At 39.1% G+C, this 13,061-nt stretch overlaps 1 protein-coding gene across 2 annotated transcripts in view; it reads right to left on the bottom strand.

Moving 5' to 3' along the window:
• Nucleotides 1-13,025, bottom strand: part of LOC135462127 (cytohesin-1-like) — a 33,119-nt gene extending 20,094 nt beyond the window's left edge. Inside the window, exons 1-3 of one of the 2 annotated variants that reach the window (XM_064739495.1) lie at nucleotides 12,867-13,025; nucleotides 11,323-11,396; nucleotides 10,416-10,480 (exon numbers count right to left, since the gene is read on the bottom strand). In XM_064739495.1, the coding sequence (XP_064595565.1) occupies nucleotides 10,416-10,480; nucleotides 11,323-11,396; nucleotides 12,867-12,918 (191 nt within the window). In that variant the 5' untranslated portion in view covers nucleotides 12,919-13,025. Of the gene's footprint in view, nucleotides 1-4,715; nucleotides 5,865-10,415; nucleotides 10,481-11,322; nucleotides 11,397-12,866 lie in introns of those variants that run through there. The other variant, XM_064739496.1, reaches the window with a different exon arrangement.
• Between the last annotated feature and the right edge of the window lie 36 nt (nucleotides 13,026-13,061).

Raw genomic sequence — 13,061 nt, 5'->3', positions numbered from 1 at the left:
TATACACAAAAATACATATACAGTGAGACCATGTCATCTAAACATGAGCATGAATAGCTTCGCCACAAAGAGCACAAGTTTTCATATTTCCTGTCCGTGCTAACGGTTTGTGCAGATCTCCTGACAAATTCAATGCCTGAGGGCATGCTTGTCTCTTCATTAAATAATATGTACATATATACTGGTTTAACAGTTAATACAAACATTGTATAGCATCGCAAACCAGTAGAACTCAGGGCTACAGCGGTTAACTACTGCTCTGATATAACATCCTGTTCTACGGGTAATTACATGGACCAAATTGTTGATATTAGCAACATTTATTGACAGTTCATGTGTAATTTCTACACTTGGCTATATGAATCCATTCAATTATCTACAGGCCAAAAAGGTATTGTGCATTTACAAGTATTGCAAAAAAAGCCATTATCTACAGGGCAAAACGGAATATTGTATTTACATGTATTGCCTATAAAGTCAAAGGAAATATGGGCTCTAAATTGCAAAAGTTGTAAAACGAACAGAATATTCAGAATTTTTTAAATTAAAATTTATTTATTCATTTGATTGGTTAAATTGGCAACACAGGAAAGCAAACAGTTCCCGTAAAAGAATGTGATGTACTTTTTTGTGCCACTGATAGTGAATAGCAAATGCCAGAGCTTAGCACTTGCTCAAGTTACATTTAAGTAACTTCACTGAGAATGAACACAGACAGGAAACCTCACGGTTATTAAATGCGACCAACTAATGAGGTCTAACATATAAATCAAAGTAAATGAGAACTAGTGCATGTGAGCATAGAGAAAGTTCATTGGCTGTATTCAGGGAGCTTATCCATAGAGGACGGGGTGGGGCTGAAGGAGAAGGAGAAAAGGACTGGATAGAGCTTAGTCTTCATGACTAACCCCTTACATCGCAGACTACATATCACGCAATCTAGGTGTTGATAGAGAATTGATTCTTCTCTGGACCACAACAGCTCCAGGAACCTGACAAAGCCAGGACCTAAACTGCCTGCCCGCCAACAGCACGAGTTGACATAACCAATGCAGCACTCAACAGTCAGACTCCTGCAAAAAGACCTCCTTGTTCAAAGTCAGAAACACCGTCCTGGGTAAACCGCATGAATTCTACAGCAAGAAACTAGTGACCTGAGGCAAAGACAAATTGACAGAAGAACTGGTTTGATCTCAGTAATAACTGGTCAGCTTCTCCTCCCTTCCCCCATTGATTAGTGCTGTATGGCAAGGCCAGCGCATATAATCCCCTGGGTGCTCCCGATGGTCATCTTCACTTTTAAGTCTGCTACTTTATGATCACTAAACACAGCCTGCAGAAAAGTTTAAAAGACTCACTATGGTACACAGAATGTACAGAATCGTACACATGTAGGCAGACTTGTGTCACTGGTACCATATAACAATGTTGTATAGCTGCTTGAGACTGCTACAACTGGTATACACAAAAATACATATACAGTGAGACCATGTCATCTAAACATGAGCATGAATAGCTTCGCCACAAAGAGCACAAGTTTTCATATTTCCTGTCCGTGCTAACGGTTTGTGCAGATCTCCTGACAAATTCAATGCCTGAGGGCATGCTTGTCTCTTCATTAAATAATATGTACATATATACTGGTTTAACAGTTAATACAAACATTGTATAGCATCGCAAACCAGTAGAACTCAGGGCTACAGCGGTTAACTACTGCTCTGATATAACATCCTGTTCTACGGGTAATTACATGGACCAAATTGTTGATATTAGCAACATTTATTGACAGTTCATGTGTAATTTCTACACTTGGCTATATGAATCCATTCAATTATCTACAGGCCAAAAAGGTATTGTGCATTTACAAGTATTGCAAAAAAAGCCATTATCTACAGGGCAAAACGGAATATTGTATTTACATGTATTGCCTATAAAGTCAAAGGAAATATGGGCTCTAAATTGCAAAAGTTGTAAAACGAACAGAATATTCAGAATTTTTTAAATTAAAATTTATTTATTCATTTGATTGGTTAAATTGGCAACACAGGAAAGCAAACAGTTCCCGTAAAAGAATGTGATGTACTTTTTTGTGCCACTGATAGTGAATAGCAAATGCCAGAGCTTAGCACTTGCTCAAGTTACATTTAAGTAACTTCACTGAGAATGAACACAGACAGGAAACCTCACGGTTATTAAATGCGACCAACTAATGAGGTCTAACATATAAATCAAAGTAAATGAGAACTAGTGCATGTGAGCATAGAGAAAGTTCATTGGCTGTATTCAGGGAGCTTATCCATAGAGGACGGGGTGGGGCTGAAGGAGAAGGAGAAAAGGACTGGATAGAGCTTAGTCTTCATGACTAACCCCTTACATCGCAGACTACATATCACGCAATCTAGGTGTTGATAGAGAATTGATTCTTCTCTGGACCACAACAGCTCCAGGAACCTGACAAAGCCAGGACCTAAACTGCCTGCCCGCCAACAGCACGAGTTGACATAACCAATGCAGCACTCAACAGTCAGACTCCTGCAAAAAGACCTCCTTGTTCAAAGTCAGAAACACCGTCCTGGGTAAACCGCATGAATTCTACAGCAAGAAACTAGTGACCTGAGGCAAAGACAAATTGACAGAAGAACTGGTTTGATCTCAGTAATAACTGGTCAGCTTCTCCTCCCTTCCCCCATTGATTAGTGCTGTATGGCAAGGCCAGCGCATATAATCCCCTGGGTGCTGGGAGGAGGATCAGCTGAGCACAGATAGGGAGCCCCCTGTGACTGGTATCCCCATACCATACTGCCCTCCTGATCACATCCACAAACATAGATGTTTTTAGATTTAAAAACTCCTCTCTACCATTCAGACTAGATCTACATGTACATGTACAGTACAACTTTATGGAAACATCAATGTGCTGTCAACAACTGATGAGCCTTTTGACTTTGTTCTTATTACTTCAGCTTCTAACAGTTCAATGAGGATGCTAGACTGACAGCTACATTTATGATATACGCCTGTAACTCTGTTCAATACACTACTTGTAAACTCTCTTGTATAATTAGATGCACATTATAACAAATACACACTGGATTTTCTGGAAGCCAAAAGGTCCTACATTTCTGTATTCATTTCTCAGGGAGCCAACATGGGTATGATACAGATGAATTGCTCCTGGGTTCAAACTAACATTTTCAACCCTTGACATACATCTATCAATGTTGACAGTTAGTTACTACACAAAGCTAACCATGTTGACAGTCTGTCATTACACAACAAGGTTATCCATGCTGACAGTCAGTCACTACAGAACCTGCCCGTCCATGTTGACAGTCAGTCCCTAGAAAACATGCCAATCCATGTTGTCAGTCAGTCACTACACAACAAGGTTATCCATGTTGACAGTCAGTCAGTCACTACAGAACCTGCCCATCCATGCTGACAGTCAGTCACTACACAACAAGGTTATCCATGCTGACAGTCAGTCACTACACAACAAAGCTATCCATGCTGACAGTCAGTCACTACAGAGCCTGCCCATCGATGTTGACAATCAGTCACTACAGAACTTGCCCGTCCATGTTGACAGTCAGTCACTACACAACAAGGTTATCCATGCTGGCAGTCAGTCACTACAGCACTTGCCCGTCCATGTTGACAGTCAGTCACTACACAAGATCATCCATGCTGTCAGTCAGTCACTACAGAACCTGCCCATCCATGTTGACAGTCAGTCACTACACAACAAGGCTATCCATGTTTACAATCAGTAAATACACAACAAGGGTAAGTGGGAAGGTCTGCCAGCCACCTGCAGATGGTTGTTTCCCCCGGGATCTGCTCGGTTTCTTACCACCATAATGCTGGCCGCCATGGTATAAGTGAAATATTCTTGAGTATGGCGTTAAGGACCAAATAAATAAATATATACACAGCAAGGCTAACCATGTTGACAGTCAGTCACGACTGGGGCTATCCATGCTGACAGTCAGACACTGCGCAACAAGGCTATCCATGTTGACAGTTAGTCACTACAGAACTTACCCAACCATTTTAAGTCAGTCGATTCACAACAAGGCCATCCATGCTGACAGTCAGTCACTACAGAACTTGTCCAACCAGGTTGAGTCAGTCACTACACAACAGGGCTATCCATGTGGACAGTCAGTCACGACTAGGGGATATCCATGTTGACAGTCAGTCACTACAGAAGTCTTGCATGGAGTCATCATAACACGGTTACCACAGAATTACACAGCTGTCCCCCACATAAACAGTGACCCGCACTTGGACAGAGTGACCTTTACATGGCTGATCAATAGACCTGGACTGTTCAATCAGCTTATACACAAAGCTCAGCCAATGTTATGCACAAGTCTAGAGTGTGAAGACGACAAATACTACTCATCATCTGCAGTTCTCGTGGTAGTATTAACTATAACTCTGGAGTGGCTAATATTGTATCACACTTATCTCAAATAATCAGTCTGAGAAATATAATCTATAGTTTGTAGTCAATCCACTGTAGCTCTCCATCTGTTAATGGACAGTGACAAAAAACTCTACAGGACTGCTATTTTAACTACTGTCCATCTAAACATGTGTCAACATGATAATCTACATGAACATGTGTGGTGCTCACAATAATCAGATCTCACATTGATCTCACAGCAAACACAACTACTAAATTTAGATTCTTGTTTTCTGAATCTTACCTCATTCTGCTAGTTCAGGTTGGTATCCACATCATAAAACTGCCGGTAAATAAACCCATAGCTCCACAGCACCTACACAGCAAATCAGGCACATTGAGCCGGCACCCAAGCTGGCACCCTAAGCAGCAACCTCTTGATCACAAGACTGATTTCTCATGGACAACAATGGTCCAGCAGTCGTGTTGTAAAACATACCAGGCAAACATCCACAGATCCAGGTATATTCAGCCAGGGCCGAGGAGTTCTGTCCAGAGCTGTATGGAGATCTGTATCTACCCCAGTGGAGCAGCAAGTACTAGCAACAAAGGCCTCACTAACCCCTAGTTTAGATCACAGTTGGCAGCTTTACCAGCTGTTCTGGTAAGGGGCTCACTCCATCCTTTTCAAGCACATCACAGGAAAAGTTAAAACTATTTGGTAGGCTTTTAGCTAGAGAGCTGTATCCAGTCCGGCACACAGTACCCTTCTGCTAGGAGGTCCTGGGGGAAATTTGACTCCTGCACCAGCAACCAAGTTTTGCTTGGCCAAAGTGACAAGCAAACTCTAACATGGGAGAGTGAAGTGAAAGCAGCTGAGGCCCTGCTGCAATGCCCTGACCTGCTGATTGTGTGGTTGGCCCATGTGTGTGAGGCTCTCCTCTCCTCTGCTATCAGTCATAAATCACAACCAGAGAACCATAACAGCTGACTGGCACATCAAAAAATTACCACAGTAATAGGCTTCAATTTTACTCTCTCTAAGGCCTCCATTTGGAATTGAAGCACTTAAAAAAGACTTCCTAGGGTATTTTTCATCCTGCTGTGAGATTCAACAAAGAGCCTGAGTGCTGGCCCGCCAACACATGAGTCTTTTTCAGTGGTTGACTGTCAAATGACAGCAGTCTGCCTCACTCTTTACCATTCTTTCTTTGTCACGCTGCCTCACTGGCGCGCTTCCAAAACACCTTTCCACAAACAACGTGCACAGGGCAGAGAGGAATTCAAAATGATACCATAATTCTGTGAAGTGTATGCACATGATATATTAGCCTACACAGTCAATAGCACTTGAGCTTCTCCACCAGAACTCTAAAGTCCAGGCAGGGTCTGCTTTCATTCCCAGACCAAAACAAAGCATGTCAAGAGGGTTAAGTACTTCACAGAGCAGATCATAATCCCAGCCCTCTCCATATAAATATCTCCTTACACAGCTGTATTGTGTGATAACTTCACATTTTAACACTTCGTGCCATAACACTCTATAACTTCATGTTAGGCCTCACTTACATTGCATGTCCATGTAAACAAACAGAGTACTGGACATGCACATGACAAATTCTACAGACAAAATGCTGCCAGAACAGTGCAAGACTGTGCTCAGTGGCAGATTCCAAACAACACTGTTTACAGGGGGGATAGGCAGTAGGAGAGTCAGGATTTGACTCATCCTGGACCTGACCAATTAAGATATCAGAGAGGTAGGTTGGCCACGATAAGTGACAGACAATTATGAACCCCATCACGGCTAATGACTGACTACTGACTAAAATGATTACGCCAGGAATGTGATTATGATGGGACACGACATAAACAATGCCAGCAATGCAGAAGGTCTGCTTGTATTTCACAACAAAAAGAACCCTCAACAACCTACACGTATCATATTTCCACAGTTTTATCAACAGTACACATCAGAGATAGCATGCCCATGTGGTGATATTAATACATGTACGCTACATACAACGCCTGGCAAATTAATATGAATTGGTGAATAAAAGCTTTCGGTAAAAATCAGCATAATATTTCATTTAACAATTCATCTTGTACTAGTACAAACAGGAGCCAAAATAAAGAGTTAGCCATTGTGCTTGATCAAGGTGTCAGACTAAAACAATAAAAGATTGATCATATTTCTTATTTACCTAGTGATGTTTTTGCCATGTGTTGAGGACATTTCTTTATCAAGACTAAAAAAGGCTTGAAGCCTGATGTTGAGAAAACCAAGAAACATGAATCACTGCCATAATCAAAAGATCAAAACATACATGTATTGTAGTAAAGCTTGTCCTTTAACAAGCAAAAAGCTGAAAATTATAAAATTATTACAACTTTATATGTGCACGGATTTGACAAGAGATTCCATACATGTATGTTAGCAAAATATTTAGAACTAGGTTAGTTTTGACACTATTAGATCAGTATGCACATTTTACAGTCCCTCTCAATCTTTAAATCTGTGATGTGAGTGGAGCTTCTTATTCGTATTTTGTTAATGTATATGTATATGTGTATATAAATACAGATGTTAGCTTTTAAAATCTTGGCTGCAGATAACACGGTGAAGAAGGAGGCAAACTTGTGGACATGTATTGACCTATAGTGACTGGTGAGGCCATGGTCATCTAGCATGTCACTGTTATCTGTGATGTTAAAGTACTGAAAACCAGACCACAATACAGGGAGATGATAACAGAGATGAGATCACTAACATCCTGTAAGACTGGTGAAGAAGGAGGGTGGTGCTTCCTAGCTCAGAGAATGCAGGGAAAAGTACACTGTGTATATGTGGACTCTTAAACGAGAAGAAAACCTAAATATCAAACAAATACCATTGAAAAGAGTATGTATTTCCTTGAATGTTTCATGCCATAAAAAACTTCTAATATGTGCTTCAAGTTGACAAATTATAAATAAAATCAGTGCCAAAATCCACTGTGAGCGACTCCATTTTGCCTAAGAACTAGTCCTGAAATCTTCTGTGTTAAGAGGAGAACTGCCGTCAGAAACTGCCGAGGTGCTGTTCGTACATTTCAAGTAGAACTCTTCTTCCCAGAAGGTAGTGAATAGTACAATTCATTTTCCCCTTGACGATTGGGAGACCGGAATGTTGGACATAGTTTCTGAGTTTACACGAACAAACTGGCAGTTTTAACGACTCTAATTGGTTCAGAGGCAACACACCCCCAGCATAAATTACAGGGTGTTAAAAATGGAGGATACGATGAACTCAGCGATTTGCCGTTTTCAGACTTTACGTGTATGGCAGTGAAATATCGAAAATTATGCAGCAGGCACCACCAGATAGAAAAAAATGTGCTCTTTTCAGCCTATAGTGTCATTGTTTTAAGTTTTCTTCTCCTTTAAAACCAAATAAGACAGATAAGGCCTGGGCCATTTGATACCAGTCAGATTCATCCATCAGTGCTTGTACAGACTATACACTCTGAATGATAGTGACGGAGAGCAGGACTGTCCATGGGTACATCAATAAAACTGGTTATACAGGTTAATTAGTGTAGTCTTAAAACTCACAAGACAGTTCCTGAATCAAAGATAATTACTGACAAAATATTATCTGTTGAAGCCTTAAAACAAAATGTTTTCACATTTGCTGCACTAACCTTGTCAAAGGATGTACCATGACTACTTCTACACCTTTCTTCAAATTGGAATTATATGTACATGTATTCTTGCACAATGATGTGACATTGTGCATGTTTGCACATTTTAGGAAAAGGAGTGGGAAGGGATACTCTACACAGCGAGTCTAAGTGCTGTCACATCCTACCCAGCTAATGAACTACACACAGGATACTGGTACAACAATAAATGTGATATCATACATCAGTGGAAATCTCATAATTTCGTACATCTGTCATATCATCGTCATACCATAGACATAATTAACCATAGTCAGGATATGACATGTAGCAATACAGAGTCAAATTTGCTGCACTAACCTTGTAAAAGGATGTACTATGACTAAGTTTCTAACTGGAATTATATTTACGTGCATCCTTGATGTGACACTGAACATGTCTGCACATTTTTGGAGAAAAATACAGGGGGGGGGGGGAACACATTTATCATCTGGTCAACATATTTCAGTTGATAATGATTCCTTTCTCTACTTTACAGGTTTCTAATAAAGTGCATTCATAAAACATGATAAATGACCTGAAATACTGAGTTGCCTCAGATATCTTAAACACAAATTTATGTCTTTTCATGGTTAAATGAGATCAAAATTCAAGAATTCATTGCATAAAATGATAAATCATGAAATCAGTTTGGGTGTTATTTTTATTGCATTTTGGCATGGCCTCCACATCTGCCCTTTTAACCACTTGACAGACACACAGACTGCATGTACAATGTGCATTTATCATCCTTCTCAATAATGTTACAATTCTTTTACAATTAGAATAAGTAAAGATAAGATAACACATAAGTATACACATGTGTTGATATTCAGAAACAAAATTTCATTTGCCCCAAAATCACTTTTTTCCTATCAATATACATGACTGGGGAATTTAGTCATGACTATTAAGTTTGTTTTTCAAGATTGTGACAGCCTCACTTTCAGAGCTGGAAATTCCTTTTTCGAATTGCATGTTATCTTAACTTGTAAAACAAACCTTAAACACCTTTCTACGATTAAAAGAGCTCTCAAAATCACACAAAATGAGCAACTCTGATTGGGCGAAATTTTAGGTCATTCACCTGGGTTGGGATTAAGCAGTGAAGACTTTTTCGGGTTACGCATGGGTCGCCGTCTGTCTCCGTCTAATTATGGGGAACGGTTGCCCGTTCACCACGAGCTAAGGCTGAGATTCAAATATTCACAGGGAAAAGGCCTTTAAAATCTGAACCACAAGACGTGTTTAAGTCGATTTATTCCAGCACTTAAATACTGTCAGCATTTTATACAATGAGCAGCCTGCGCTCATAGCAATCTATGTAGCATTTCGGGTATTAAACGCACCTCCACACTAAAGACTTCCATGTAACCATGCACGCTGAAAGTCAGCTAAAATGATCAGCTGATCTCCCATGAAAATGTTGAAAAGTAAGGGGGCGACTTTTAAGTCTGTCACAGAAAAAACATTTCTTTCCTGTGACTTTCACAGCGACTTTACATATGAAATGAGTGAGAACAAACAATTTACTAGACTCCAATGCAAAGTATGTTTGGAACATATTTCCAAGATTCATGGTAAGGCAAAGGCATCAGTGGACAGTCACAGCAGTCTCTCATAAACAATGTGGAGGGTGTAACTAACGTCCACAAATCCAATGTGATAAGACATGTCAAGTCTGGATCTTTGCATGACTGGGCAAAGCGAAAATTCTGTTCAGTTGCACAACGAGAAACATCGGCAACAAGAAGAACATCCACTGTTTGCAGCACGAGTGACGCTTAGTTAGTAACTAATAAATAACAAATATTGAATGAACAGGTGATAACCCATTTTTATAATGTGTTAGCTTAATTCCAACTCTGATTTACCAAAATACTTTTGTGCTAAAACCTATATTTTTCTAGGAGGACATCATGCTGCCTCATAAACAAATCTCAAAACACCTTTCTAAGATCCAGAGAACTATTGGAATCAGACAACACCAGTGACTAAGAGTACCCGAATTCCATTCTTTACATGATAAAGGCACGTTTAAAAGTTCTATACTACGTTCTAAGACAGCAATGTTCCTTACAAACTTTTCATAATGAAACAGGTTACATTTACTTAATGGATTGGAGTATAGCACTGCATGTCATAATTTTTTTATCTACATGATGGTAGTCAGGTTTATGAAAACCCCCGCCCTTTGGCAGATGCATGGCACAACTTCTGACTTAATGCTGATTATAAACCTGTGAGAGCTGGATGGGATCATCTCTTCATCAATGCTGAGGTAAATGCAAACATTAGCTTACCTGTCCTCAGACATGTCCATTGTCTCCATTTCTGTGTGAACCTCAGAGATTTCATGACGGAGATCCTGTCACAAAAACACCAACATTTCAATCTCTCTATATCATTTAACCTCTGATCAGATACATACTAAGCAGTTGAGCACTAACCAAAAAGAAAAGCAATGCCCATCTGGTGGACAGGTGAAAGCTATTTGTAAAATATTTTCATTTATTTTTTAAGACTTATGAAGAGAGCTCAATGCATTATTTAAAATGTTTGAATTCCTTATTCAATGATCGGGCTTATGAGCCATAAAACTGGTGTTTAGGTACTCTCTGGTCACATGGAGTTTTTCCCATTCTAAACAGAGCTTTTAATCCTGAAATAGCTTTTAATACCCACATGTAAAAGAATACTTAAATAAAGTTATAATAATAATAAAGTTTGCATGTAAGTGAAAAAAAAGGTGATTTGATGTCAAAGTACCTTGTCACTGATAATATGGTCAATAAAGCGAGCCTTACAACTAAAAAATTTGACTATTTACTCCATTTGATGTAAAACTTAGCCTTTTTCAAGTGTCACATTTTGCTTCATTCACTAATTTATCCACCTTATAGGGCCACTTAGAGGGTTTTGGAGGGGGGAGGGGGGAGCTGGGGAGGGAGTTTGATTAGTTATGTACAACAATTACAACACATGTAATTCAGTTAAAACACCTAAATCTCATCCAAAAAAAAAAGAAATAAACAAACTTATTTTTCTCCTGATCTTCACGTCATTTTTATAGTTTTTAAATAGCTGATGAACTGTTTTTTCTTATAGAAGTACTGAAACTAGTAACATGAAGCATCACCATCATTCAAGACATAAATTCAGATCAAAAAATATGTATATGGTATGTTCCACAACCCAATATAAACACACCTCAATTTCTCTCAACAGCTGCTCTTTTCTTTTCCTGATGTCCTCCAGTAACTCTTGTTCTTCTTGTGAGAGATCTAATAAAACAACACAAAGTTTACTTAAAAATGGACACAGGACACTCAAAACTGACTGTAGATACAAACACCATGTACAAGCACACTGTTACATTGTTTGGGTCATTCAATTGTTCTTAAGAGCTCAAAATCAACTGATTACGTTTCACTAAGTCCTGGGTTTCATAAAGATGATTTTTGTATCATGAAAATATTCATAATTTCAGACTTCACTTTTTGTCAAGGCCATCACAACCAAGGTTGAACATCATTATGATGAGCCCCTGCCCACCGCTTTTCCTCTTGATCAAGTAAATTATCCACAAAAAGATCTACATTGCATGTCTTTCCACATAAGAAAGAACCCTTATTATCTGATATAAGAAAGGTCCTGTCTATTTACTTGTTTGTTTACTTATATATGATTAGTGTTTCACACCACGCTCAAAAATTGTTCACTAATGGCATGGTCGGCACTGTTATGGGTTGAGGAAACTGGAATGCCCAGGGAAAACCACCAACACCAAGCTAGCCTTGTCCAATAGGAAGGCGTATTTATTTCACTGAATAAGGTTTAACAGTGTTGTCAAAACACATTACATGTGACAAAGAAGATTTTTTTTCTTGGTAACAATGGATTTTATGAGAATAGGAAACCCCACAAATTGGTGATGACCACCACCTGTTGTTAGGTATGGAGACACGATCTCAGTGGACAAGAGTCAACCAGCAGTGACAAGAGCAACACTTTAGCAGAATGAGCCAGGAAGGCGCAAAAGACGTGCACTAACCCAGTTTGAGCTGATCAAAAATTGATTGATAACATGACAATGTAAGGCAGTGATCCAAAAATTCCAACATTTTAAAAAGTATACCTGATAAAAGGCATTACACTAGTTCAGATAAATAACAAGAAAAAATTCTAGACACGATATCATTATGAAGATCTCAGAGACACAATCTTAATTTAGAGATTTGGTGATGTTGTAAGATTTTTTTGATTATTGAACTGCTCCCAGTTGGGCCAAGGAGGTACAGTGTATATAGATAAATGCAACCCAGTCTTATCAAGAGTTGGCATGTTGGAAGGAACCTGATAGAAAGAGATATGGGCAGGGGAGGGCCGGGTGAGCATCTGTAATGGCTACAGGACAACAGAACAAGTCATCATATTATTATCATCTAGTTAAAACAAACCAATCTTATATCACTGCACACGAGTTTATACCACGAGAACGCAACTGTAACCTTGTTTCTCAGACACTCAGCCAACATATAACTGTCAAAATCTATTCAGTTGCCCTTCAGGAAAATTTTTCGTACAACTCATTAGATGATATTTCGTGTATATTCACAACATTTCATCCTGCATGTGAACAGATCATCTTAATCTCAGCATCAACGAACGCTAATAGCAAATCGAATAAATCCGTCAGCCCAGTAGCTACAACAACAACTTCGGTATAAATCTTGAAAAACTTATTTTGTTACCTGTGATATTGAAATTCCCCTCTCCTGGAGCATGAACAAGTGTAGATGACATGATTGTGTCTTCTGTTAGATCTTCTTTTGTGCTCACATTGGATTTCTGTCAAAATATTAAGGGGCATAAAAAAAAACCCACAAAACTAACACCCAGTTTTCTCTGTTATTCACTTCCGCCTTGTCGTTTGTTCAAATCTCGCA

The sequence above is a fragment of the Liolophura sinensis genome, chromosome 1 (assembly GCF_032854445.1).
Source record: "Liolophura sinensis isolate JHLJ2023 chromosome 1, CUHK_Ljap_v2, whole genome shotgun sequence".
Lineage (NCBI taxonomy): Eukaryota > Metazoa > Mollusca > Polyplacophora > Chitonida > Chitonidae > Liolophura > Liolophura sinensis.
This window is presented reverse-complemented; position numbering and strand designations above follow the sequence as displayed.